General features: G+C 40.1%; 1 protein-coding gene across 1 annotated transcript in view; it reads right to left on the bottom strand.

Annotated features, from left to right (window-relative positions):
• kynu (kynureninase) overlaps positions 1-25,564 on the bottom strand; it is a 278,857-nt gene that overhangs the window by 41,681 nt on the left and 211,612 nt on the right. Inside the window, exons 9-10 of the mRNA XM_072257274.1 lie at positions 1,310-1,408; positions 1,067-1,140 (exon numbers count right to left, since the gene is read on the bottom strand). Coding sequence (XP_072113375.1) covers positions 1,067-1,140; positions 1,310-1,408 — 173 coding nt within the window. The remainder of the gene's footprint in view (positions 1-1,066; positions 1,141-1,309; positions 1,409-25,564) is intronic.

The following is a 25,564-nucleotide window of genomic DNA, read 5'->3' as shown; positions in this document are numbered from 1 at the left end:
AACAGCAGGAAAGTAATGCTTCTTCACAAAAGTGACACACACAAAATGCTGGAGGAACTCAACAGCTCAGGCAGTATCTATGGAGAAGAGTAAACAGTCGACTTTTCAAGCTAGGACCCTTTCTCTGGACTGAGAAGGAAGGGGGAAGATGCCTGAATAAAAAGGTGGAGAGAGGGGAGGAGAAAGGGAAGGAAGAGGAGAACCGGGGGAACTAATAGAAGAAGATAAAGGTCAAAGTGGGGAATAGAGTAGGGGGAGAGGGAAATTTGTTCACTGGAAGGAGAAATCGATATTTATACCATCGAGTTGGAGGGTACCCAGACAGAATATGGGATGTTGCTCTATCACTCTGATGGTGGCTTCATCTGAGCACAAGAGGAGGCCGTGGATTGTGATGTCGAACAGGAATCAGAATGGGAATTAAAATGTTTGGCCGCTGGGAAATCCTGCTTGTGGCGGATGGCGCAGATGTGCTCGACGAAGCAAGCCCCCAATTTATGACGGGCCTCCCCAATGTAGAAGCAGCCACATTGAGAGCAGCGAGTACAAAAGGCGACCCCAGCAGATTCACAGGTGAAGTGTTGCCTCAGCTGGATGACCTGAATGGAGGAGAGGGAGGATGCTGATTTGCTTATTCACAAGGCTGAAAGGAGTGAAATGTTGAAAAACAAGAAGAACTTTAGCATTCTGAGAACTGATGAAAGTATTCCATTGTTACTAATTATGGATTGTATATCCTTTTGTAGGGACAAAACAGCAAAACGTAGCTAGTAAGGATTACATTTTCAATAGGCTTGTTTAACAAAAGGGTATCCAGAAAACCCATGGGACATGGCTAATAAGACATAAATGAAAAACCATATTTAATTCAATAAATGTTATATTATTTGCTGAATTATGCTATTCATATGTAGGTATGTAAGTGTTTAAGCATTCACTAATATTTTTCTTGAGGTTATAGAAAAAATTATTTCAAATGTGATCCTTCATTAACATTTGCCACCAATTATAAGTCAAAAAATTCTATTGATTAAATTTTTTGGGGTTTCTGACACATGATACTTACGTTGGCTTTATGGTAGATTTATGTTTCTCATGTATATAGGCTCCTGCTAAAGCTCCAGCACCAGAATTCAAATACTGCAATATATTAATAAAAGGTAATTTGTTTATTTTCATATTCACTTCACAGGTTTTAACATTTACGAAACTCAAACACAAATAAGTCATGAAATTTGCTTCAAAATGAATAGATATTAAAAAATAAACAATTACAGTCAATGAAGCAACACAGAGGATACAGTTTTACCTTGTAATTACACCAGCAGGCAAAGTCCACGTTCCAGTCATGTAGATGCAGTTCGACATTCCCAACAGCATGGGCAAGGTCAAAGCCAACATAACACCCCTGAACAATATCAGTTCAAAGCCAAATTAGTTTCAAGTGCACAAACAAACTATGAAATAAAACAAACTCCAATGGTAATAGGTTGCTAAAATGGAATATATTTGCTAACAGCATTTTACCTTCTGTAAACCTATTGAGAAACAATATTTCCAGTAAGAAAGATTTTAAAATTTGCTTTTGCTTAGCACATTGCAGATTAAAAATACTGAAAATAACAAAAAAATGGAGAAGGCATGTTACAAGATTTGCTGAGTTGTATTTTCTTGCTTCATAGGCAGCACTGTCAGGATGGATGTGAAACTTGCTCCCAACTGTGAACAAGAACAAGTACTGAAATAGCAATGTTTTGGAAAACTATCAGACCAAGTGGTTGCCTCTTAATTATATAGCTCTTAAAAGTGCCCTTCAGCTCCAGGGATGGAGAATGCCTCAGAGAACAGAGATGAATAACTGTGTTTCTAATACTGCGTTGATAAGTAATCTGTGGGGATGTTACTTCTCCTTTTATGTTTCAGCAGTGTAATTGAGGAAAAAAATGCCCTTTGGACAAAAAGCTCCTTCCTTGATGCTAGCCTTTATTCTACCCACAAAGGGACCAGATGGTTAAGGTTGGGTAGCAGATGTCATACATGGTTACCTTATGTCAACCACAGATGTTGGAAATAGATGTTATTAATCCAGCAGGGATTGGCGTGTTCTATATTCTAAAACACCTTTCCAGAGTATACAGTCAGTTAATGGTTTCCTACTGAAAAAAATATGAAGCACTTCTCAGCAGAAATATTCTTTTAATAACTCTTTAATATTTGAATGGAGCACACTGATTTTTTTTCTGAGATAACTGAGGCACTTACGAGAGAATCTACTGCTAGTGTAGCTATGGAAGTGTATTCGCCTGGGCTGAAATATTAGTATGATTTCTGCAGGCGCCAGAAATTGGATATTTTTAACAATTTGAGGAATTTTTAATTACACAGAAATTTTGGACTGTTTATCCATGAGCATGCTGATGATATTATATAATATGGTTTATTTTTTTAGCGATTGAGCATGGAGTAGGCCCTTCCGGCCCTTTGAACCACGCCGCCCTAGCAACCCCGAACAAACCCGATTAACCCTAACCTAATCACTGGACAGTTTATGATGACCAATTAACCCACTAACCAGTACACCTTTGGACAGTAGGAGGAAATCAGAGCACCCAGGGAAAACCCATGCATTCCATGGGGAGGACATAGGAGACTCCTTACAGAATGGCACCAGAATTAAACTCCAAACTCTGGAACACCCCAAGCTGTAATAGCATTGTGATAACTGCTACACTAAATCTAATTAGTAAAATATTATTTTAAATGTCTAGCAGTTCCAATTTTCTAAATGTTTCAAGCTTAACAATTGAATTGCCTGTCTTTACCTTTGAAATATTGTATAGCTTAATCTTTTTAAAACATATTATGAGTCTATGCACTCTTAATCCCCTGGGAACATGCTTGCTATTCAAAAAAACATATGATGTAGAATACTAAAAAGATCTTACTCTTTACAGCAGGGATAATTTTTCACCCAGGGTTCACCATTTCTTGACCCTGAATGATTATAAAACTGGAGCAGGAGTTCTGATGGAAGTTACCATAGTAAATACATAATGGCCATAATGTTTAGTTAATGAATAAAGAAGATCAACAACAAAGAAAATCTGGCTTGAAACTCAACAAGAAAAACAGCAGATGCTGAAAATCTAAAATAAAAGCAAAAAATACAGGAAAAATTCTACGGGTTAAGAAGCTGACTATGGAAATGGTTCAGGATGAAACTCTGTTTTTAGAAATGGGAAACAAAAACTGGTTGGCTTTAAGTTACATTTTGGTGGGGTTTTGGAATTCAAAGGACAAACAACCTAGGATTCATCTTTAGAAGCAAATTGAAGTAAACAGTTCAGGCAAAGGACAATACAAGACAATGCTGACAAGGTGTTTTCAGCTGAGCAACTGAAAATGAATATGAATGATGTTTATTAGTTTTATGAACATCATTCCAATAAAATTAGTTGAAACCTCACTGAAATGCTGTAAGTATAGGTGTGGGTCAAGCAGAATGATAGTGTGTCTATCTGTAGCTCCTTGTGTCAAAGTAACAATGCCTAAAAAATGCACTTGATAATCTATCTGGAACTTCTTGAAACAGTAGAATTCTTCTGAATACTGGAACTTCAAAGAAAGTTAAAAATGTTCAAAGTAAACTTATTATCAAAGTGCATATTGGTTACCAAGTAGAACCCTGAGATTCATTTACTTATGGTTATTCACAATACAAAGAGACAACAAAAAAAGCAAAATAACAATAAATAAATTAGCAATAAATTTTGAGAACATGAGATGAGGAGTCCTTGAAAGCGAATCCATAGGTTGTGGGAACAGCTCAGTGCTGGGCTGAGTGAAATTACCCATCTGGTTCAAGAGCTTGACAGTTGAGGGGTAGTAAGTGTTCCTGAACCTGGTTGTGTGGGTCCTGTGCTGGACCCAAGACAGATTCTCTGAAATGATAACTCTAAGAAATTTAAAGCTGTTGACCACCTCTGCCTCTGATCCCCCAATCAGGACTGGTTCATGGGCCTCAGTTTTCTCCTCCTGTAATCAATAATTGGCTTTTTGGTCTTGTTGGTGTTGAGTGAGAGGTTGTTGTTGTGGCACCGCTCAGCTGATTTTCAATCTCCCTCCTATATGCTGATTTGTTATCACATTTGGTTCGGCTTACAACAGTAGTGTCATCAGCAACCTTAAGTATGGCATTGGAGATGTGCTTTGCACCACAGTCATAAGTATAAAGTGAGTAGAGTAGAGGGTCAAGCACACAGCCTTGTGGTGTACCTGTGCTGATGGTGATTGTGGAGATGATGTTGCCTAGCCGAAATGGGTGTGGTCTGCAGGTGAGTAAATCATGGATCCAGTTGCACAGGATGTATTGAAGCCAAAGACTTGCAGCTTATTGATTAGTTTTGAGGGGATGATAGTATTGAATGTAAATGAAGAGCATCCTGACATATGCATCTTCACTGTCCAGGTGTTCCAGGGTTGAGTGAAGAGGCAGTGAAATGGCATCTGCTGTTGGAGGACTTGAAGAGTGCCTCAGATAAAATAAATGAATGAATATGTTCTGAAGACTGTATCAATTGATAACCTTTAGAGATGTTTTTTCCTCCTTTTATGACTTTCCCTCCATAGATGCGGACTGACATGCAAAATGTTTTCAGTGCATTTTGCTATTATATCAAGTCTTCAGGAAATACCTTATTTTCCTTTTGTTTTCAAATTGTTTTCGTGAACTAGTGAAGGGTGACCAGTTTCAAGATCCAGGGTGTCAGTATCTCTGAAGATCTATCCTGGGCCCAGCATATTGATGCAATTACAAAGAAGGGATGACAGTGGCTATATTTTATTTGGAGATTGAAGAGAATTGGTATGTCACGAGGGACACTCACAAATTTCTACAGATGTTCTATGGGGAGTACTCTAACTGGTTGTATCATCTGCTATGTAGGGACTGCTGCATAGGGTCAGAAAAAGCTGCAGGAAGTTGTGAACTCAACCACCTCCACCATGGACACTAGCCTCCCGAAAATTAAGGACATCTTCAAAAGGTGCAATGCCTCAAAAATGGTGGCATCCATCATTAAGGACACCTGTCACCCAGGTCATGCCCTCTTCCCATTGCTACATCAAGAAGCAGGTTGAGGAGCCTAAAGACACACATTTAGTGTTTTAGGAACAGCTTCTTTCCCTCCAACACCAGATCACTGACTGGACAATGAACCCATGAACACTACCTCACTATTTTTGTATACTGAATTACTTTAATTTTTTGTATACCGTATATATTTCTTGTAATTTAATTTTTATGATTATGTGCTGCAATGTGTTGCTGCTACCATAACAAGTTTCATGACATATGCCAGTGATATTAAACCTGATTCTTTTTCTGATCTGATAAATCTGGAATTTATCTTTGGGGACATCTTGGTAATACACTTGCTGCACCACAGGCAAACTGTTGCACAAGAAACAGTAAACAAATAATCTTGCCAGGATTAATTCTGCTCATTACTGTTTCAGATGTAGGTAACAACCATCTGAAAGATAATGCAAGGTATTTTTTGCAACAGATGAAACAAATAGGGCCTTCGACCCTTTTCAAAGTGCAACTTTGCACAATACATATAGAAGTTCTCAATTTGTAAGGGCATAATTGATCACAATCTCCACTGTAGAAAGAGGTAGAAGCTCAGACAACCATGTAAAGAAGAGCTATAACTTACTCTGGTTAACCACATGAAGCTTTGAACTTCCTCTGGTTTTCTTGTTCAGTGCCTTCCTTTCAACGAATATTACTGAAATCATTCTGATTCCTATTTTGTACTATTTATATGTTTTGTGACTTCTGTGAATCCTCAGAATTCTTAAAGAGACCGTAATATATAGAAGCAGAATTAGGCCACTCAGCCCATCAAGTGTGCTCTGCTATTTCGTCAGTTATTCCATTCTCCCTCTCAGCCCCAATGTCCTGCCTTCTCCCCATATCCCTTTAACACCTGACCAACCATGAAACTATCAACCTCTGCCTGAAATATACGTAACAACTTGGCCACCACGGACGCCTGTGGCAATGAATTCCACAGATTCACCACTCTCTGGCTAAAGAAATACCTCCTCATCTCCATTCTAAAAGGACGCCCTCTATTTTAAGCTGTGTCCTCTGGTCCTGGACTCTCCCACCATAGGAAATACCCCTTCCACATCCACTCTATCAAGGCCTTTCAACATTTGATAGGTTTCAATTGGGTCACCACTCATTCTTCTGAATTCTAGCAAATACAGGCCCAGGACCAACAAACGCTGTTCATATGACAAACTGTTTAATCCAAGAATTATTTTTGTAAACCTCCTTTGAACCTTCTTCAGTGTCAGCACATCCTTTCTAAGTTAAGGGGCCCAAAACTGCTCACAGTACACCAAGTGAGGCCTCACCAGTGCTTTATAAAACCTCAACATCACATCCCTGCTTTTATATTCTAGTCACCTTGAAATAAATGCTAACATCACATTTGCCTTCCTCACCACCAACTCAACCTGCAAATTAACCTTTAGGGAATCCTGCACAAGGATCCAAGTCCCTCTGAACTCAGATTTTTGAATTTTCTCTCCATTTAGAAAATAGTCTACCCTTTATTTCTTCTACCAAGATACATGATCATACACTTCCCGACACTGTATTCCACCTGCCATTTCTTTGACCATTCTCCTATTCTAAGTCCTTCTGCAGCCTCTACTTCTTCATCAAAACCTGCCCCTCCAGCTATCTTCATATTGTCAAAGCCATCAATTCAGTGAGGAATTAATGAGAAGGCTGAGCAGCCCGAAGTCATGGTGCACACTGGTGCCAATGACACAGATAGGAAAAGAAACAAGTTCTGAAAAGTTAGTGTAGAGAAGTAGGGAGGAAGCTAAAAAGCAAGAGCTCAAGGATAGAAATCTCTGGATTGTTGCCTGTGCCACGCACCGGTGAGGTAAGAATAGGAAGTTATAGTAGATAAATGTGTAGCTGAAGAATTGGTAGAAGGACCAGGGATTCAGATTTGTGGGTCATTGGGATACCTTTTGAGGAAGATATCATCATCATCATTATGTGCTGTGACGTACGATGTGGGCCATCCTGATTGCATGACCATGATTATTCTCGGCAAATTTTTCTACAGAAGTGGTTTGCCATTGACTTCTTCTGGGCAATTGTCTTTACAAGATGGGTGACCCCAGCCATTATCAATGCTCTTCAGAGACTGTCTGCTTGGCGTCAGTGTTCAATCCAAAAAAGTGTGAACCCATCCATGTTGGAAGACAGAATGTGAATACAGAATAGATGGCTGATACCAGGATTCTTAGCAGTGAAGAGGAAAAGAAAGACCTTTGGGTTCAAGTCTAAAGCTGGTATGCAAGTGGGTAGGGTGACTGAGAAGATGCATGATGTGTTGACCCATATTAGTAAGGGGACTGAATTCAAGTGCCACAAAGTACAACACTCTGACTCGACCACACTTGGAATACTGTGTTCAGTTCTGCTTGCCTCATAATATGGGAGAGAATGCAGAAGAGAATTATCAGGATTACAGAGCATTCCTTATGAGGAAGGGATGCAGAAGCTGAGCATTTTCTCTTTAGAGCAGGGGTTCCCAACCTTTTTTATGCCATGGACCCCCATTATTAACTAGAGGGTCCACGGACCCCAGGTTGGGAACTCCTGCTTTAGAGCAAAGGTGGACGTGAGGTGACTTATTAAGAGTTGCATAAGATTATGAGAGGCAGAGCTAGAGTGCCTTTTTTGCAAGGTGGCATGGCCTATACCAGAGGACGTATCTCTAGATGTATGGAGGAATGTATAGCTAAGGTGTTGGAGGCATGTATTTTTTGCACAGAGTGGTAGTTGTCTGGAATGCACTGCCATGCGTGTTAGAAGTAATACAACAAGGACATTTAGAAGACTCGTAGGTAGGCATTTGGATGTAAGAAAAATGAAGGACTTATGGGCTGTGTAGGAGGGAAGGGTTAGGTTGATCGTGGAGTATATTAGTCAGCACAACATTGTAGGCTGAAGGCCCCATACTGCGTGTTACTGTTCTACGTTCTATAGTAATTTTTTTATGTCTTCCACTCTGCTGTTGCCACTAAGCAACAAGTTTCATGACTTCTGCTATAAAAATTGTGATTCTGATTCTGATCATTTTCCGTTGAAGGTGTTCGATAATCTCTTGCCCCATTGAGTTTTCACTGCTCCAAATAAAATGTTCATCTCAGAGAAACATGTATTTTATTCAAGTTTCCCAAGGCTGACATTTCTCCTCACCTTTTCCCTCATACTTTTTTCTGTCACTTATATTTTATGTCACTACAATAGGTACAAATGCTCTGGTAGACTGTGTTTATGTCTCTCGTGATGGAATATATTTGACCTGTCACATATTTCTATTATTTTCTGTTTAGTCTTCCTTTTACTCCTGAACACTTTTTAATCATTTAAAAGCATCAGAATTTTACTTAACACTCTTTAATGGAACCCTTCAAATAGTTTTGCAAGTGATCTAATAATGGACCCTGGTCAATAGAAAATCCACTCTGAAGGTAATAGTCAGCTGGTGCAGGAAGGTTTAAGTGCTCTTATTCTACCTTCCTTTAAGATGTTACTTTCCACAAGTTGTACATTATTTAAATGGCATTTTTTCTTGTAAAGCCTGAAGTATAGTTACTTGCACAGATCCACAGTTAGTAGTACAGCTGTCTCACAGCCACAGTGATCCAGGTTCAATGCTGACTTCTGCTCAAGAAGGCCACATCCATCACTAAGGACCTCCATTAAGCAGAATTGCCCCCTTCTCATTACAACCATCAGGAAGGAGATTCAAAAGCCTGAAAACACACACTCAACATTTTAAGAACAGCTTCTTCCCCTCCGCCATCAGACTTCTGAACAGTCAATGAAGGCATGAATACTACCTCACTATTTTTGCTTTCTATTTTCCACTTTATTAGGTACACCTGTATACCTGCTCTATAATGCAAATGTCTAAGCAGCCAATCATGTGGCAGTAACTCAATGTAGTCATGGTCAAGAGGTTCAGTTGTTGTTCAGACCAAACTTCAGAATGGGGAAGAAGTGTGATCTAAGTGAATTTGACCAAGGAATGATTGTTGGTGCCAGACAGGGTTGTTTCAGTATCTCAGAAACTGCTGGTCTCCTGGGATTTTCACACACAACAGTCTAGAGTTCACAGAGAATAGTGTGAAAACAAAACAAAACAAAATCCAGTGAGCAGCAGTTCTGTGGGTGAAATGTTTTGTTAATGAAAGAGGTCAGAGGAATGGTTAGACTGGTTCAAACTGGAGGCAACAGTAACTCAAATAACCATGCATTACAACAGAGGTGTGTAGAAGAGCATCTCTAAATTTCAAACTTTGAAGTGAATGAGCTACAGCAGCAGAACATACACTCAATGGCCACTTTATTTGGTACAAGACGTACCTATATATATAAAAGTGTGTGCAACATATTTTCCAAGATGCTTGGAACAACCTACCAGCTGATATTCTTATAAAACTGCATACAGTGTACTGAAGAGAATTGCTGCAGTTTTAAAAGCAAAGGGTGGTCACACTAAATATTGATTTGATTTAGTTTTTTTACTCTTTACTACTCTTTGTAATAATTTTTTTGAAATTTAGAAACATTTCATTTTATTATTTTGAAAAAGTCTTCACTTTACAGAACTTCTTTTTACATGTGCCAAAGACTTCAGCACAGTAATGTATATATTCGTATGTATGTACGGTATGTGTGTGTGCATGCAGATGTGTAATGTATATGTATTTTTTTTATTGTAATGTATATTATATTCTATGGATTGCAATGTAACTGCTGCTGCAAAACAACAAATTTCACAACATACATCAGTGATAATAAACCTGAATCTGATTCATATTCTCCTTCTGATGTGTCTGTGAAATGGGTGGTTTCTCGTTGGTGTCGAGGGCCTTTTTCCAGCTATTGTGACCCTGTGTATGATAATTTGGAGGAGGGAGGGAATGTCGACTCAGACCGTGAGAGGCCTACGTCGGGCATTTTCATGCCTTACAAGGCACAGATTGGAAGTCTGTGTGGGGCGCCACTCCTCGCAAAGACCCTAGAGCAATGTGTGGTTAAGTGCCTTGCTCAAGGACACAAACACGCAGCCACAGCTGAGGCTCGAACTAGCAACCTTCAGATCACTAGATGAATGCCTTAACCACTTGACCATGTGCCCAACACACTACATTTTGACAAACACTATATTTTTGTTGATTCCTGAGGATAAGCTTGTTAGCCAAAATTGTGTTGTGTACATCAAACAGTCCCACTTCGTTTCTACTGATACTTCTCAATATACTGTAAATGCCAATAAATTTTGTGATTTCCACTTTAAGGTAGGAAGTCCCAGAGAAATGACCAATCAAGTTTGGGGAGGGCACATCCGATGGTACAGCAGCATCTCACAGAGTCTCCCCAGCACGTAGACTGGGGAATCTGCTGTCCAACCCTGTGTCAAGCTAGGTTTGCCATGGGCTCTACAAGTGCATTCCTACACAGAGGAAGCTACAAAGATGAAATAATAAGTGAATTGTGCTGCTGAGTTGCTCTCAGAATGCTGGTGGAACTCAGTAAGTCAGCCAGCATCTACGGGGGAGCAATGTTTTAGGATGAGATCCTGCATCTGGACTGGAAAGGAAGCCAAATAAGAAGGTGAGGGTGGGGAAGGTGTACAAACTGATTGATGATAGGTGATTCCAACCGCACCATCAAACTTGCAGACAAGGGTAGTGCTGTTGAAGACTGTGGACTGTCCTCTACCTTTCTGAGTCCAGACAACAACTCTCGGACACTTCCTCTTATTTACCCTTTGAAAAGGACTCCACTCAGGACCATTCAGGCCATTGTCTCCCAAACTATCACCAACCTCATCGATTCTGGTGATCTCTCATCCAGTGCCACCCAACCTCATTGTTCCCTTACCCTGCAATACCTCCTACACAAACCTTACAAACCTTGCAAACCTTACAGACCTGGAAGGCCCATTGTTTCTGCCTGCTGCTGCCCCACTGAAACAGTGTCCCTTTCTAACTACGTACATCCATGACACTTCACATTCTTCCCATCACTTCAACAACTTTCAGTTCCCTGACCTGGATTACCTTATTTTCACCAGGAACATTCAGTCCCTATGCCTTCCACGCCCCATCAGGGAGGCACTTAAAGTTCCCTACTTCTTTCTGGATAGCAGATCCAATTGATTCCCCTCCTCCATTTGGCAGAACTGGTGCTTACTCAACCATTTCCTTTTTTGGCTCCTTCTACTTTCTCCAAACCCCGAAGTGTAGTCATGGGCACTTGCATAGGCCCCAGCTATGCCTATCATTTCTTCAACTACATAAACAGTCCAGGTACCATGCTCACACTGGTAGCCTTCCCAACTTTGACTCTGCTACATTGATGACTGCATTGGTGCTGCTTCTTGCACCCAAGGTAAGTTCATCAATTTCATCAAAATTTGTCTCTAGCTTACACCCTATCCTTAAATTTCAGGTTCAGGAGCTTAAAGACTCGTACGGCCAGATTTGGGAACAGCTTCTTTCCAACTGTGATAAGACTGCTGAACTGATCCTGACCCGAATCTGGGCCGTACCCTCCAAACATCCGGACCTGCCTCTCGGTTTTTTTGCACTATCTTACTTCCCATTTTTCTATTTTCTATTTATGATTTATAATTTACATTTTTAATATTTACTAATTTTAACTATTTTTAATATTTAATATTTGTAATCCAGGGAGTGTGAAGCGCAGAATCAAATATCGCTGTGATGATTGTACGTTCTAGTACCAATTGTTTAGCGACAATAAAGTATAAAGTATAAATTTATGTGTTTCATCTCTGATACCTCTCTCACCATTTTCAATCTCTGTCTCCATCTCTTGACTATCTACTGACATCTTTTACAAACCCAATGACTATCACAGTTATCCTGACGGTACCTCTTCACCCCCGTCACTTGTAAAAACGCTATTCCCTTCTTTTAATTCCTTCATCTCTATTGCATGTGTTCTTAGGATGAGGCTGTTTTTATTCTACAACACCTAAGTTATCCTCTTTTTTTCTAAGAACAAGGTTTCTCTTCCACCACCGTCAATGCTGCCCTCACCTGTATCTCCTCCATTTCCCAAAAAATTGGCTGTAACCACATCATCCTGCATTAACAGGGATAGGATTCCCTTTGTCCTTACCTCACAAACTCCATATTTAGCACATCATTCTCCCTCAACTAGCCATCTTCCCCCTACCCTGCTCTCACTCATCACCTATCAGCTAATACTCCTTACCCTCCCTCTCCCCATTATTCTGGCTTTTGCTAACTTCCTTGCCAGTCTCGATGAAAGGTGTCAGCCCAAAATGTCAAATGTTTATTCCTCTCCTTTGATTCTGCATAATTGCTGAATTCCTCCAGTATTTTGTGTGTGATGTTCAAGATCTCCAGCAGCTGAAGAATCTCTTGTGTTTACAAATGAGTTGATTTCTGTGCTTTGTTTTACATTTTTGAAAATTTTTTTGTTTTAATATTTTACAATTTCAATTTACAAATTTTGTTTACTGAAATAACTCAACAGTGTTTACAGCCAGAAGACCGAGGTGAGACTTTGCAGGCTGTCAAAAGCTTCCAAGTATTTGGTGGGCAGGGCTTGTTCTAGTCCAACCTTGTTACTACATTGGTATTGGTATGAATTTTGGTGTTTGGCTCCAAAATCCTCCAAACTCACCTGGAGGAGGAGTAAACCAACATCAGCAGCGTCTTGTGTAGCAATATCGCTTGCATTGAGGCCCGTTCACTCTTTGTCAGTTACGTTGTGAAAGCTAAGACATGTGAATGCTTGAAGCCACTCTAATCTGAGCTCTGGCAGAGAAAATGATATGAGGTTTGCTCAAACTGAAGAAATGCAATATCCTCAACAACTTCTTGGGACTAAGTAGACGTGGAAAAGGAGCAATGGGATAGTATTAAGAATCTTGCAGTCATATATGCAGAGCACTCAAAGGCCTTGCATAAGAAATGGAAGAAGCTATACCTATGCTTGCCTCCTTGTGAGTCACACTCTGCCCCACACTAGTTTCATGAATCAGAATCCACAAACCCATTGTAGAGCAAATCCATTTTGACCCCAAGGGACTGCTTAAGAAGAATTCTATCAACTCCATCCTCTTTTCTCTCCTTGTTGTGTTGTAAAGTATTTTTCATCAGTGCCTACCCAATTCAGTTTTAAAAGCTCCAATTAGTAATGTTCCAGACCATTACTGCTTCGGATATAAAACATTTTTTCGCAATACTGATTGTATCTGTGGAAAAGTGTTAAACTAGGGTCACCAGAGTCTTAAAACGCAAACAACAGGAATTCTGCAGATGCTGGAAATTCAAGCAACACACATCAAAGTTGCTGGTGAACGCAGCAGGCCAGGCAGCATCTCTAGGAAGAGGTACAGTCGACGTTTCGGGCCGAGACCCTTCGTCAGGACTAACTGAAGAGTTAGTAAGATTTGAAAGTGGGAGGGGGAAATTTTGGATCTCCCCCTTCCCCTCCCACTTTCAAATTTTTTACTAACTCTTCCTTCAGTTAGTCCTGACGAAGGGTCTCGGCCCGAAACATCGACTGTACCTCTTCCTAGAGATGCTGCCTGGCCTGCTGCATTCACCAGCATCTTTAATGTGTGTCACCACAGTCTTGAGCTTTCTGCAATCAGAAGAGTTTCCTTCTGTTTAACCAGTCAGACACATCTGCATCTACATCAAATCTCCTTTAAGCTTCCTGTGCCTTGAGCAGAAATGAACAGTTTGCTCATTCTCCATCTAAAATGCACAGCCAGTGGTATTTTGATTCACGTGGGGCTTTTGGGAAGCTTGTAAACTACAATGCATGTAGAAGAAATAGTTTTGTCAAAATAATCATTTGAAATAGGTTGGGCAGAATCTTGTATTGGAGTGCAATCACCAATTTTGTCTGGTTTGGTTCTATTTCTGCACAGCAAATGCCAGATAATGCTTTCTTGTAAGATTACCCAGCTCACTGCATAACTAGTGGGGGCAGTGGAGGCAGAGTCTTGGTTGTAGTGAGGACTGGGCCTCAAACCGTGGGCTTGCTTGCTCCTGCAGTCCAGGAGGTACTGGAGGCAGTGTAGCATGGTGTCCATGCTCAGCTGGGGGTTGGCATCTCCCATCGGTGCTCCCCCAAGTGTCTAATCGGTGGAATGACAAGATGGTTTGCCTGCATGTGTTCATCTGTGAATTGCTGGGAACTGATACCATCAATTTGTGGGACATGTCACTCAGTCTCTTGGGATATATATATATATATGATTGGGATATGATGATTTTTGTTAACATTGATCATGAAGGATCTGACAGAACTGAGAACTGGGAATGTTTATGCATATTTTAATTTTAAGACATTGTTGCAATATAGACTATAAAGACAAACAATATTGATAAAAGGAAATTTGTCTCAAGAACTGTTTGATATATTTACTTTGTAGTCTGGAGTCAGCAGGGTAGCCAATAAATGTTCTGAAAAATGTAATCAGTTCTTTTCAACTGCTCAGTAATCAAATTCACTTTGATCTCTCTGATAATACGTTTCTAATTAATGTACTTCTTCAGCTTGGTATGCTTCATTCTAGGATCAGTCCTTAATTTTAATTTAGAAATGCCTTTCTGAATTTCTATTCAAGAAAAACACAAATTTGGTAATCAAGAGAATAAAAAATGTTGAATTAAACAAAAAAAAAGCTCTTCGGCTATGAAAATTATTCGATGATAGCATGCAATTATCATTATGAAGAACCACTGACAGAAGTCCAGTACAGGCAGTGTGTTCCCTTCACTAAAGGACACTGATTAACTCAAAGTAAGTTTTACTGCAATAAGCTTTACCAATTACTTGATTTTGGAAGATGTTGTCAAACATTACACAATAAAACTCAGCCTGAAGTATTTAAATAAAACAACAGAAATTTTGTTTTAACATCATTTTAATTGAAATTAAGAAATGTCAAACAAAGAAAGGGCTCTATTTCAAAACACTTACTTTGAATGGTATTAAATATCCTTCAAAATAAGAACAGGCATTTTATGAATTAGGTGTTTTCTATATAAATAAATTAAGAGTAAGAAAACCTTTTTGTTTGTGGAATGCTTTTGAAAAACTGTAATATTTTAATGGCCTCTAGGTGGCAGAAGTAACTAATTTTAACTTCCTAAAACAAGGCACCAGTTTTATTTACATAATTCAAAATGAGGTTAATAGATTTTGGTTTGGATATATTTGAAAGGGATAAATAACTAAGACAGATCAATATATTGTCACAGAGGGAACATAATCTAGCTAAACTAGGCATAGTTTGAGGAAATGAATGGCCTACTCCTTTGCTTATGCTCTTTATATCTCGTGGATTATCCAAATGCATTGACCCTGCTAGATTTGTCCACTGCAATTATTAGCTATGGCCACCACACATACTGTGGATGGATGTGGAAGTCAGATCATTGAAGTCTGGACAGTAATAATGTCTGGAGGCAGCATTGTACAGAGGCCCTGCCACTTGAAAGGTTCTGACAGGCTTCAATGGAAGATTAACATGTATTTGAAGTTTTGCTTTCTACCAAAGGTGTCACTCAATTTAAATAATAGGAACACAAGAAATGCAGCATTAGAATGCCACAGTTGTTTTTGAGATTCCTCTGCCATTAAATAAAATGGTGGTTGATCTGACATTGTACTAAAATTCACTTTCCAGCCAGTTTCCTATAGGCCTTGAACACCTGATGCCCAAAATAGATGTATTTCACCCTGAATATATTCAGTGATTTAGCCTCCATGGTTTTCTGAAGTAGACAGATCTAAATATTCATGGAAGGTCGGAAATTTCCTCCTGATCTCCACCTCAAATGGACATCACTTGTTCTGAAACTATGTCCCATGCTTCGAGATTCACCCTCAAAGAAAAATAACCTCAGCATCTTAAAGTAATTGTGGCAAATGGTATGGAAATGCCAAGGATTGAACCAAAGCATTAAGCACCATTGAGCTATGTCCCAAAAAGGATAGTTGCACACATACAAATACCTTAAAATTTCAGTCAACTATTTCTTAAATAAAAATTAAGTTCACTGATACATACCAACTCTTAGGAATAATTTTTAAAACGTTAAAGTAAAATAGAATAATTAGCAAATTGAACTTGCTTTCCCCTTCACCTCAACTGCCGTCAAGAAACTCATTAACATTATCGGAGGCCTCAAATGCTGGCCTGCATCTGGCCTGTTACAAGAGTTGAGAGGTGATTCACCAATGTAAAGATGAGGAATCAAAGCAAGATTAGACCTTGCCAAGGAACTGCATGAGGAGTCCAATGATGACGCAAACTGACAGGCCTGACAGTTAAATCTGTTGATTAGTCTCAGGTTAATCCCAAAGGAAAGATTTCATGGCTAACAAGAGAAATCAATGCCAACATATAAGCCAAAGAGAGGGCATATCATAGAGCAAAAATTATTGGGAAGTTGGAGGATTGGGAAGCTTTCGAAAACCAATGGAAGGTAATTAAAAAGTCATTAAGAAGGTAAGATAACCAATAATATTAAGGAGGATACCAAAACTTTCTTCAGATATATTAAATGTAAAAGAAAGGCAAGATTGGATATTGGACCACTGGAAGACGATGCTAGAGAGGTAGTAATGGGGGATCACAAAATAGCAGATGAACTGAATAAGTATTTTACATCAGTCCTCACTGTGGAAGACACTAGCAGTATGGTGGAAGTTCCAGGTGTCAGGAGGCATGAAGTGTGTGAAGTTACCACAACTAGAGAGAAGGTTCTTGAGAAACTGAAAGATCTGAAGGTTGGTAAGTCACTTGGACCAGATGGTGTACACCACAGAGTTCTGAAAGAGATGGATGAAGAGATCACCGAGGCATTAGGAATGATCTCTCAGGGATCACTAGGTTCTGGAATGGTTCTGCAAGATTGGGAAATTCCAAATGTCATTCCACTCTTCAAGAAGGGAGAGAGGCAGAAGAAAGGAAACTATAGGCTAGTTAGTGTGACTTCAGCAGTTGGGAAGATGTTGGAGCCAATTATTACGGATGAGGTCTCAGGGTACTTGGAAGCACATGATAAAATAGGCCATAGTCAGCATGGTTTCCTCAAGGGAAAACCTTGCCTGAAAAATCTGTTGCAAGAAGTAACATGCATGATAGACAATGGAGAATCTGTTGATGTTATATACTTGGATTTTCAGAAGGTCTTTGACAAGGTGCCACACATGAGGCTGCTTAACAAGCTATGAGCCCATAGTATTACAGGAGAGATTCTAGCATGGATAAAGCAGTGGCTGATTGGCAGGAAGCAAAGAGTGGGAATAAAGGGAGCCTTTTCTTACTGGCTACTGACAACTAGTGGTGTTCCAGAGGTGTCTTTTTATGTAAAAACGTCAAAGATGTTGATGATGGAATTGATGGCTTTGTTGCTAAGTTTGCAGACTAAATGAGGATAGGTGGAGGGGCAGGTCATTTTGAGGAAGTAGAGAGGCTACAGAAGGACTTAGATTAGAAGAATGGGCAAAGAAATGGCAGATGAATTCAGTGTTGGGAAGTGTATGGTCATGTACTTTGGTAGAAGAAATGAAAGGGTTGACTCTTCTAAATGGAGGTGCAAAGGGACTTAGGAGTCTTTGTGCAGGATTCCTTAAAGGTTAATTTGCAGGTTGAGTCTGTGGTGAGGAAGGAAATTGCAATGTTAGCATTCATTTCAAGGGGACTAGAATATAAAAGCAAGGATATAATGTTGAAACTCATCAAGCATTGGTGAGGCCTCACTTCGAGTATTGTGAGCAGGTTTGGGTCCCGTATGGATGTGCTGAAACTAGAGGGGTTTACGAAAATGATTCCAGGATTGAATGGCTTGTCATATGAAAAGTGTTTGATGTCACTGGGCCTGTGTTCACTAGAATTTAGAAGAATGAGGGGTGACTTCTTTGAAACTTATCAAATGGTGAAAGGCCTTGATAGAGTGGATGTGGAGAGGATGTTTGCTATGGTAGGAAAGCCTAAGCCTGAGAATACAGAGGCATCCTTTTAGAATGAAGATGAGGAGGAATTTTTTTAGTCAGAGAGTGGCGTGCCTGTGGAATTCTTTGCCATAGGCAGCTGTAGAGGCCAAATCTTTATGTATATTTAAGGCAGAAGTTGATAGGTTTTTGATTTGTCAGGGCATGAAGGGGTACGGGGAGAAGGCAGGAGATTGGGGCTGAGGAGAAAATCGGATCAACCATGATGAAATAGCAGAGCAGACTCGATGGGTCAAATGGCCTAATTCTGCTCCTATATCTTAAGGTCTTATTTTAGTACATATGCATAGGTCCAGTACAGACCTCACTAAGAATGGCTGAAAGCTAGTTGTTGTGAAGTTATAGCTCATGAGAACTGAATGGCCAGATGACCATTCCCTGCATCAGTAATTTGGCCTGATACAAAAACAAGGAGACAAAGCAGATAATATGCCATTAAACCAATACAAGGTTGTTGCAAAGTAAAACAAATACTGGTAAGTTCCAATAATAATGCAGTAAAATGAAGGCAAGAGTAAGTCAATGCAGTTTTAATGAAGGACTTCAAACTCAAGTAAACAGTATAGTCAGTGAAGCAGAGAAAAATAATGAGAGATCTCATATGAAATGTTCACCATTTTTCAACAGGTTGACAGGGTAAATACATCACTATTCTTGCTGGGTATTATGTTTGTATTTCTTTAGCACATTTTAATTATATTGTTCTGATGGAGATAACAAAACTAAGGATTTACTCCCATTACAGTTAGTAAGAAGTAGGGAGAAGAAGGAAAAAACAAATGGTTGCACAAAAGCTTAGCTAATGAGCAAAATTTTAAAAAGGATTTTAAAAGTGGTGACAGAAACATATGTTAGAAACAAAGGGAAGATTCAACATTCTGCTGACAACATCCAGCTCAATCCCTTCATTATCTCTTTAAATCTCTCCATTGATCCCAATTTGTTGTGCTATTTTTGTCAAGAACAAATATTTCTTCTGACAAAATATGATGAGTACCAATGCTTATCTCTTCTATTTCAAGAAGAAATTCCATTCACTGGCCCTAGTTCTATCCCTGCCCATAAACACTGCCTGAGGCTAAAGCAAGCTATTTGCAAGTCCAGTCTCCTATTTAACTCTATGGTGAACTTCCTAGCATTAATATACTCATAAAATTATAGTTAAACAAAGAAACAAAAAAAACTGATCTATGGTTAACAAAATGCTGCATCAAGCCAGTTCCAGCATTTAACCCCGGACTTTATCTACTCCAACGCCAATATTACTGATTGACACCTCCATCACCTCAACAAACCCCTCAAACACATCTTGGTTCCTTTGAGAGTTGACTGCCAAATTTTTTTCCACTTGTATTTTTGACCCCATCCAAAGCGTTGCTGGTTAGATCCAAACCAACAATCATGGGGTTGTTATTTACTCCTGGGGTTGTTGATCTACCCGGGATCTCAATTGGCAAATATCTCAGTTTTAACATTTTCATGAGTTTACCAATCCCTCCATTGCCTTGCTCCATCCGTTGTTCTGGTAATCTACAGTCGATAAGACCAGAAGACATAGGAGCAGAATTAAGCCATTCAGCCCATCGGGTCTGCTCCGCCATTCCATCATGGTTGATCCCGGAACCCACTCAAGCCCATACACCTGCCTTCTCACCATATAATTTAATGACTTGACCAATCAGGAAACTATCAACTCCTGCCTTAAATATACCCATACACTTGGACTCCACTGTAGTCTGTGGCAGAACATTCCACAGATTCACTACTCACTGGCTAAAAAAAAATTCCCCCTTACCTCTGTTCTAAAAGGTCGCCCCTCAATTTTTGAGGCTGTGCCCTCTAGTTATAGAAAACCATAGGAAACATCCTCTCCAATCCACCTTATCTAGTACTTTCAACATACAATGGGTTTCAAGGAGATCCCTCTGCCCATTCTTCTAAATTCCGCTGAGTACAGGCCCAAAGCTGCCAAACGTTCCTCGTAAGTTAACAGCTTCATTCCCAGTATAATCCTCATGAAACTCCTCTGGATTCTCTCCAATGACAACATACCCTTTCTGTGATATGCTGCCCAAAACTGTTGACAATACTCCAAGTGCAGCCTGACTAGTGTCTTATAAAACCTCAGCATTATCTCCTTGCTTTTATTTTCTATTCCCCTTGAAATAAATGCCAACATTGCAATTGTCTTCTTTACCACAGATGCAACATGTAAGTTAACCTTCTGGAAGTCTTGCACGAGGACTCCTAAGTCCCTTTGCACCTCTGATGTTCCAATTTTCTCCTCATTTAGATAATAGTCTGCACTATTGGTCCTTTTACCAAAATGCATTATAATACATTTCCCAACACTGTATTCTTGTATTCCATCTGCCTCTTTTTTGCCCATTCTTCCAATTTGTCCAATGCCTGCTGCAATTGCATTGCTTCCTCAGAACTACCTACCCCTTCACCTATCTTCGTATCATCTGCAAACTTTGCTAAAAAGCCAGCAATTCCATTATCAAAATCACTGACGAACAATGTGAAAAGTAGTGGTCTCAATAATACCCTTGAGGAACACAACTAATTACTGGCAGCCAACCAGAAAAAGTCCCCTTTGTTCCCACTCGCTGCCTCCTGCCTGTCAACCATTCCTCTATCTATGCCAGTATCTTCCCTGTAATGCCATATGATTTTATCTTCTTAAGCAACCTCATGTGTGGCATATTATCAAATGCCTTTTGAAATCTAAGTAAATCACATCCACTACCTCTCCTTTATCCACTGTGCTGGTTACTTCCACGAAAAACTCTAGCAGATTTATCAAGCAAGATTTCCCTTTACAGACACTATGTTGACTTTGACTTATTTTATCATTAGTTTCCAGGTACCCTACCAAAATGTCATCCTTAATAATAGATTCCCAACACTTTCCCAGCCACTGAGCTTATGCTAACTGGCCTATAACTTCCTTTTTTTTTTTGCCTTCCTCCCTTCTTAAAGAGTGAAGTGACAGTTGCAATCTTCCAGTCCTCCAGGACCATGCCAGAATCAAGTGATTCTTGAAAGATCATGACTAATGCATCTGTTATCTCTTTAGCAACCTCTCTCAGGACTGGGATGTGGTCCATCTGGTCCAGGTGACTGACTTATCCACCTTAACATCTTTCAGTTTGCCTAGCACTTTTTCCTTTGTAATACCAATGGCACTCACTCCTGCTCCCTGACACTCATGGACCTCTGGCATACAGCTAGTGTCTTCCACAGTGATGACAGGTGCAAAGTACTCATTAAATTCATCTACCATTTCCTTGTCCCCCATTACTACCTCACCAGCATCATTTTTAAGTGGTCCAATATCAACTCTCACCTCCCTTTTACTCTTTATATAATTGAAAAAAACCTTCAGTATCCTGCTTTATATTATTGGCTAGTTTTCTCTCATTTTTCATCTTTTCCCTTCTTATAGCTTTTTTAGTTGCCTTTTGCTGGATTTCAAAAGCGTCCCAATCGTCCAACTTCCCATTCACTTTGTCTACCTTATACACTCTTCCATGCAGTCTTTAACTTCCCTTCTCAGTCACCCCTGCCTAGGTCTGCCATTTGAGAACTTCTTCTATTCTGTGCCTTGTGAACTATTCCCAGAAACTTCAGCCACCTCTGTTCTGCCATCATCCCCACCAGTATCTCCCTCCAAGCTCCTCTCTCATGCCTCTGTAATTCCCTTTACAGTATTCCACTGTGATACTGATGCATGTGACTTATGCTTCTGCCTCTCAAACTACAGTATGAATTCAATCATATTATGATCACTGCCTCCTTAGGGTTCCTTTACATTAAGCATCCTAATGAGATTTGGGTTTTAACATCCAATCTAAGACAGCGTTTCCCCTACTAAGCTCAAGCACAAGCTGCTCTTAAGAGCCTTCTTGTAGGCATTCAACAAATTCCCTCTTCTGCTATCTGACACCAACCTGATTTTCCCAATCCCCTCACATATTAAAATCTCCATTACAATTGTGACAATACTCATGTTACATGCCTTTTCCAGCTCACGTAACAATCTCAATACCACTTCTTGACTACTATTTGGAGACCTATATATAACTTCCATAATGGTTTTTTAACCCTTGCAGTTTCTTAACTCCACCCACAAAGATTCAACATTCTCTGACCCTGTTCTCCTCTTTCTAAAGATGTAATTCCATCTCTCACCAACAGAATCACACCACTGCATATGCTTTCCTGCCTGTCATTTCAACACAAAGTATATCCTTTGATATTAAGCTCTCAACTTTGGCCATCATTCAGCCATGGCTCAATGATGCCCACAACGTCATACCAACCAATCTTTAATTGCGCCACGAGTTGGTCCACCTTATTCTGAATGCTACGCAGATTTAAATACAGTCCCCAAACGATTTAGCATCTTGCACATTTCTGATCTTAGTTTTACCATCTTAGACTTTACCCACTGAGACACTAACCTCTTGACCTGATACCTCCTTATATAGCCTGGGATCAAGCTTTATTAATGCTTTTGTGAAGCACCTTAGGATATAGTTAGGACATGCTATATAACTATATGGTATTGTGACAAGAGGTAGTGGTTCTTTCTGAAGGGGTGCAACAAAATACACAAAAAAATTTTGGGCAATTTATTCTCAACATTACTGTAATGAAAGGAAGTAGAAGTCAGCTCACTAATACAGTGGAAGGTGACATTATTAATGGAATGGACAGGGAGATAAATATGTTTTTTTTTTAAATTTTAATGATACACCGTACATTCATTAGTTCTCTGAAAAAGATAGGGCCACTCAGCTATCTGCATCTGACCTTGTCTCATTGAAATGTTTTCAATCTGTCTACTGAAAGATTGGAGAAGTGGACACAGGGGTACTTTTGAAAGAAATAATATCCAGTTCACATCACAAGGTTATCCTGTAGTTGCAAACTTCCCCTCGGGTTATGCTATCACATGAATACATATTGGGCAATGCAGACAATTTCTTAGATTTAAAATGCACAACTTAGCTACTGAAGTGACCGGCTCTGCTGAACCAGAGAGAATGCTTAAACCAGATAAAAAAAAATCTTTAACACAGATGGAGGGTGGGGGATGGTGAGGGAATGGCAGCTAGAAGAACATCTGAGAAAATAAACAAGAGAAAATCGGCAGACGCTGGCAATCCAAGTAACACCTAAAAATGCCGGAGGAACTCAGAAGACTAGGGAGGACCTATGGAAAAAGAGTAAACAGTCAACACTTCAGTCTGCTACCCTCCATCAAGACCAGAGAAAAAGGATGAGAAGTCAGAGTAGGAAAGTCGGGGGGGAGGAGAGAAAGTAGTACAATGTAGTAGGTGATAGGTGAAACTGGGAGAGGGGGAGCTGGGAAGTCGATTGGTGAAATAGATGAAGGGAAAACCTGAAAGGGCATAGAAGGCCATGGAAGAAAGAGAAGGGGAGATGCTCTTGAGGGAGGTGATGGACAGGTAAGGGGATAAAGTGAGCGAGGGAAATGGGAAAGGGGAATGGTGAAGGAGAGTGGGGTGGAGAGGTATTACCAGAAGTTCGAGAAATCAATGTTCATCCTATCAGGGTTGGAGTCTAACCAGAAAGAATATAAGGTGTTGCTCCTCCAAGCTGAGTGTGGCCTCATTGCAGCAGTAGAATAGGTCATGGACTGACATGTCGAAATGGGAATGGGAAGTAGAACTGAAATGGTTAGACACTGGGTGATCCCTCTTTTTCTAGCAGATTGGACTTAGGGGCTCAGTGAAGCTGTCTCCTAGTCTACATCAGGTCTCATTGATATACTGGAGGCCACACCAGGAGCACCAGATACAGTAGATGACCCCAACAGACTCACAGGTGAAGTGTTGCCTCACCTGGAAGGTCCTGGGGCTCTGAATAGTAGAGAGGGAGGAGGTGTAGGGCAGCTGCAGCACTTGATCCACTTGCAAGAATAAGTGCCAGGAGGGAGATCAGTGGGGTGGGACAAATGGATAAAGAAGTCACGAAGGGAGAGATTCCTGTGGAAAGCAGAAAGTGGGGTGGGGTGGGAGGGAAAGTTGTGTTTGATAATAGGATCCCGTTGGAGATAGTGGAAGTTATGGAGAATTACATGCTGGACGCAGGTGAGGAATCCTATCACTGGTGGGGTGGCGGGAGGATGGAGTGAGGTTAGACGTGTGTGAAGTGGAAGAGATGTGGGTGAGGCTAGTGTTGATAGTGGAGGAAGGGATACCCCTTTATTTGAAGTAGTAGTTCTAGAATAAAATGCCTCAGCCTGAGAGCAGATGCAGCAAAAATGGAGGAATGTGAGAGAAGGGGATGGTATTTTTAAGAGAAAATCTGAGAATATGCCTTATTTGGAGTGGAACTAAGGGCTGTGATGTGGCCAAGGTGAAAGCAATAGCTAGTCAGTCTTGGTGAGTGATTTTTAAAACATTTTGGATAGAACTTGTGCAACCAACAGATAAAACAATACAACTGATACATTTTTTTTAGGTTCACACTAATTACTATCAGAGTCAGAACCAGGTTTATTATCACCGGCATATGTCGTGAGACTTTTTTTTTGGTGGAATTACAGTGCAAGACAAAAAAAAATTACTTTAAGTTACAATTAAATTCTACGACTGAAAGGCTCTAAAAATAAAATAGATGAATGCTAGTGGCCTATTAGGTACATGCCAGCTCCCAGATGAGTGGTCCGATTAGCTCCGCTCCTCTCCTTAGTTCATGTGGCCCTTGCATTTCTCCAATTTTACATGCAAATCAACTCATCTTTGATTCTTTTTTCCAGTTGCTTACACTAAATGGTGATCCACAGTACCTGATTAACCAAGTGTGCATCTTTTGGATGAGGGAGGAAACCAGAATATTCCTCAGAAACCCACACACATAGAGAAAACATGCAGATTCCGCCCAGGCAGCACAAATGTCAGGATCAATCCTGGGTTCCCGGAGCTACAAGGCAGCGGTGCAAAATGTCACGTTGCAGTGAAACTCTTCTTTTCCATGGATGACATGGTGGTACTTGAACTCAAGTCTCTAGGCTGTTTGTACTGGCCTCTGGAGTGCTGGTAATTTAACTGCTGCACAGCAATTCTACCCTCATACTGCACAGGACTGTCAATTTATTTAATTATTGCAGCACAAAAGGAAGGTATTCAATCAAAAGAACTACCAAAAGAGCAATCTTATCAATCCCTCGTGCAGTGGGCAAGAAGGGCTGAATGAGCTTGTTTAAATGGGCAAGTCAGACTGCTTCATTGACAGCTGGGCCAAGTTATTGCTGACAGGCACTAATTCTCAAAACTTATGCTATGTTAATTGTCACAGGGGTCCAGCATCACAGCCTATTGCTAATATATTTGTCCTTTTGGCTCACCAAGATCTTGCTGTTCAAATGACTAAAGA

This window comes from Mobula birostris, chromosome 5 (genome assembly GCF_030028105.1).
Source record: "Mobula birostris isolate sMobBir1 chromosome 5, sMobBir1.hap1, whole genome shotgun sequence".
Taxonomy (NCBI): Eukaryota; Metazoa; Chordata; class Chondrichthyes; order Myliobatiformes; family Myliobatidae; genus Mobula; species Mobula birostris.
This window is presented reverse-complemented; position numbering and strand designations above follow the sequence as displayed.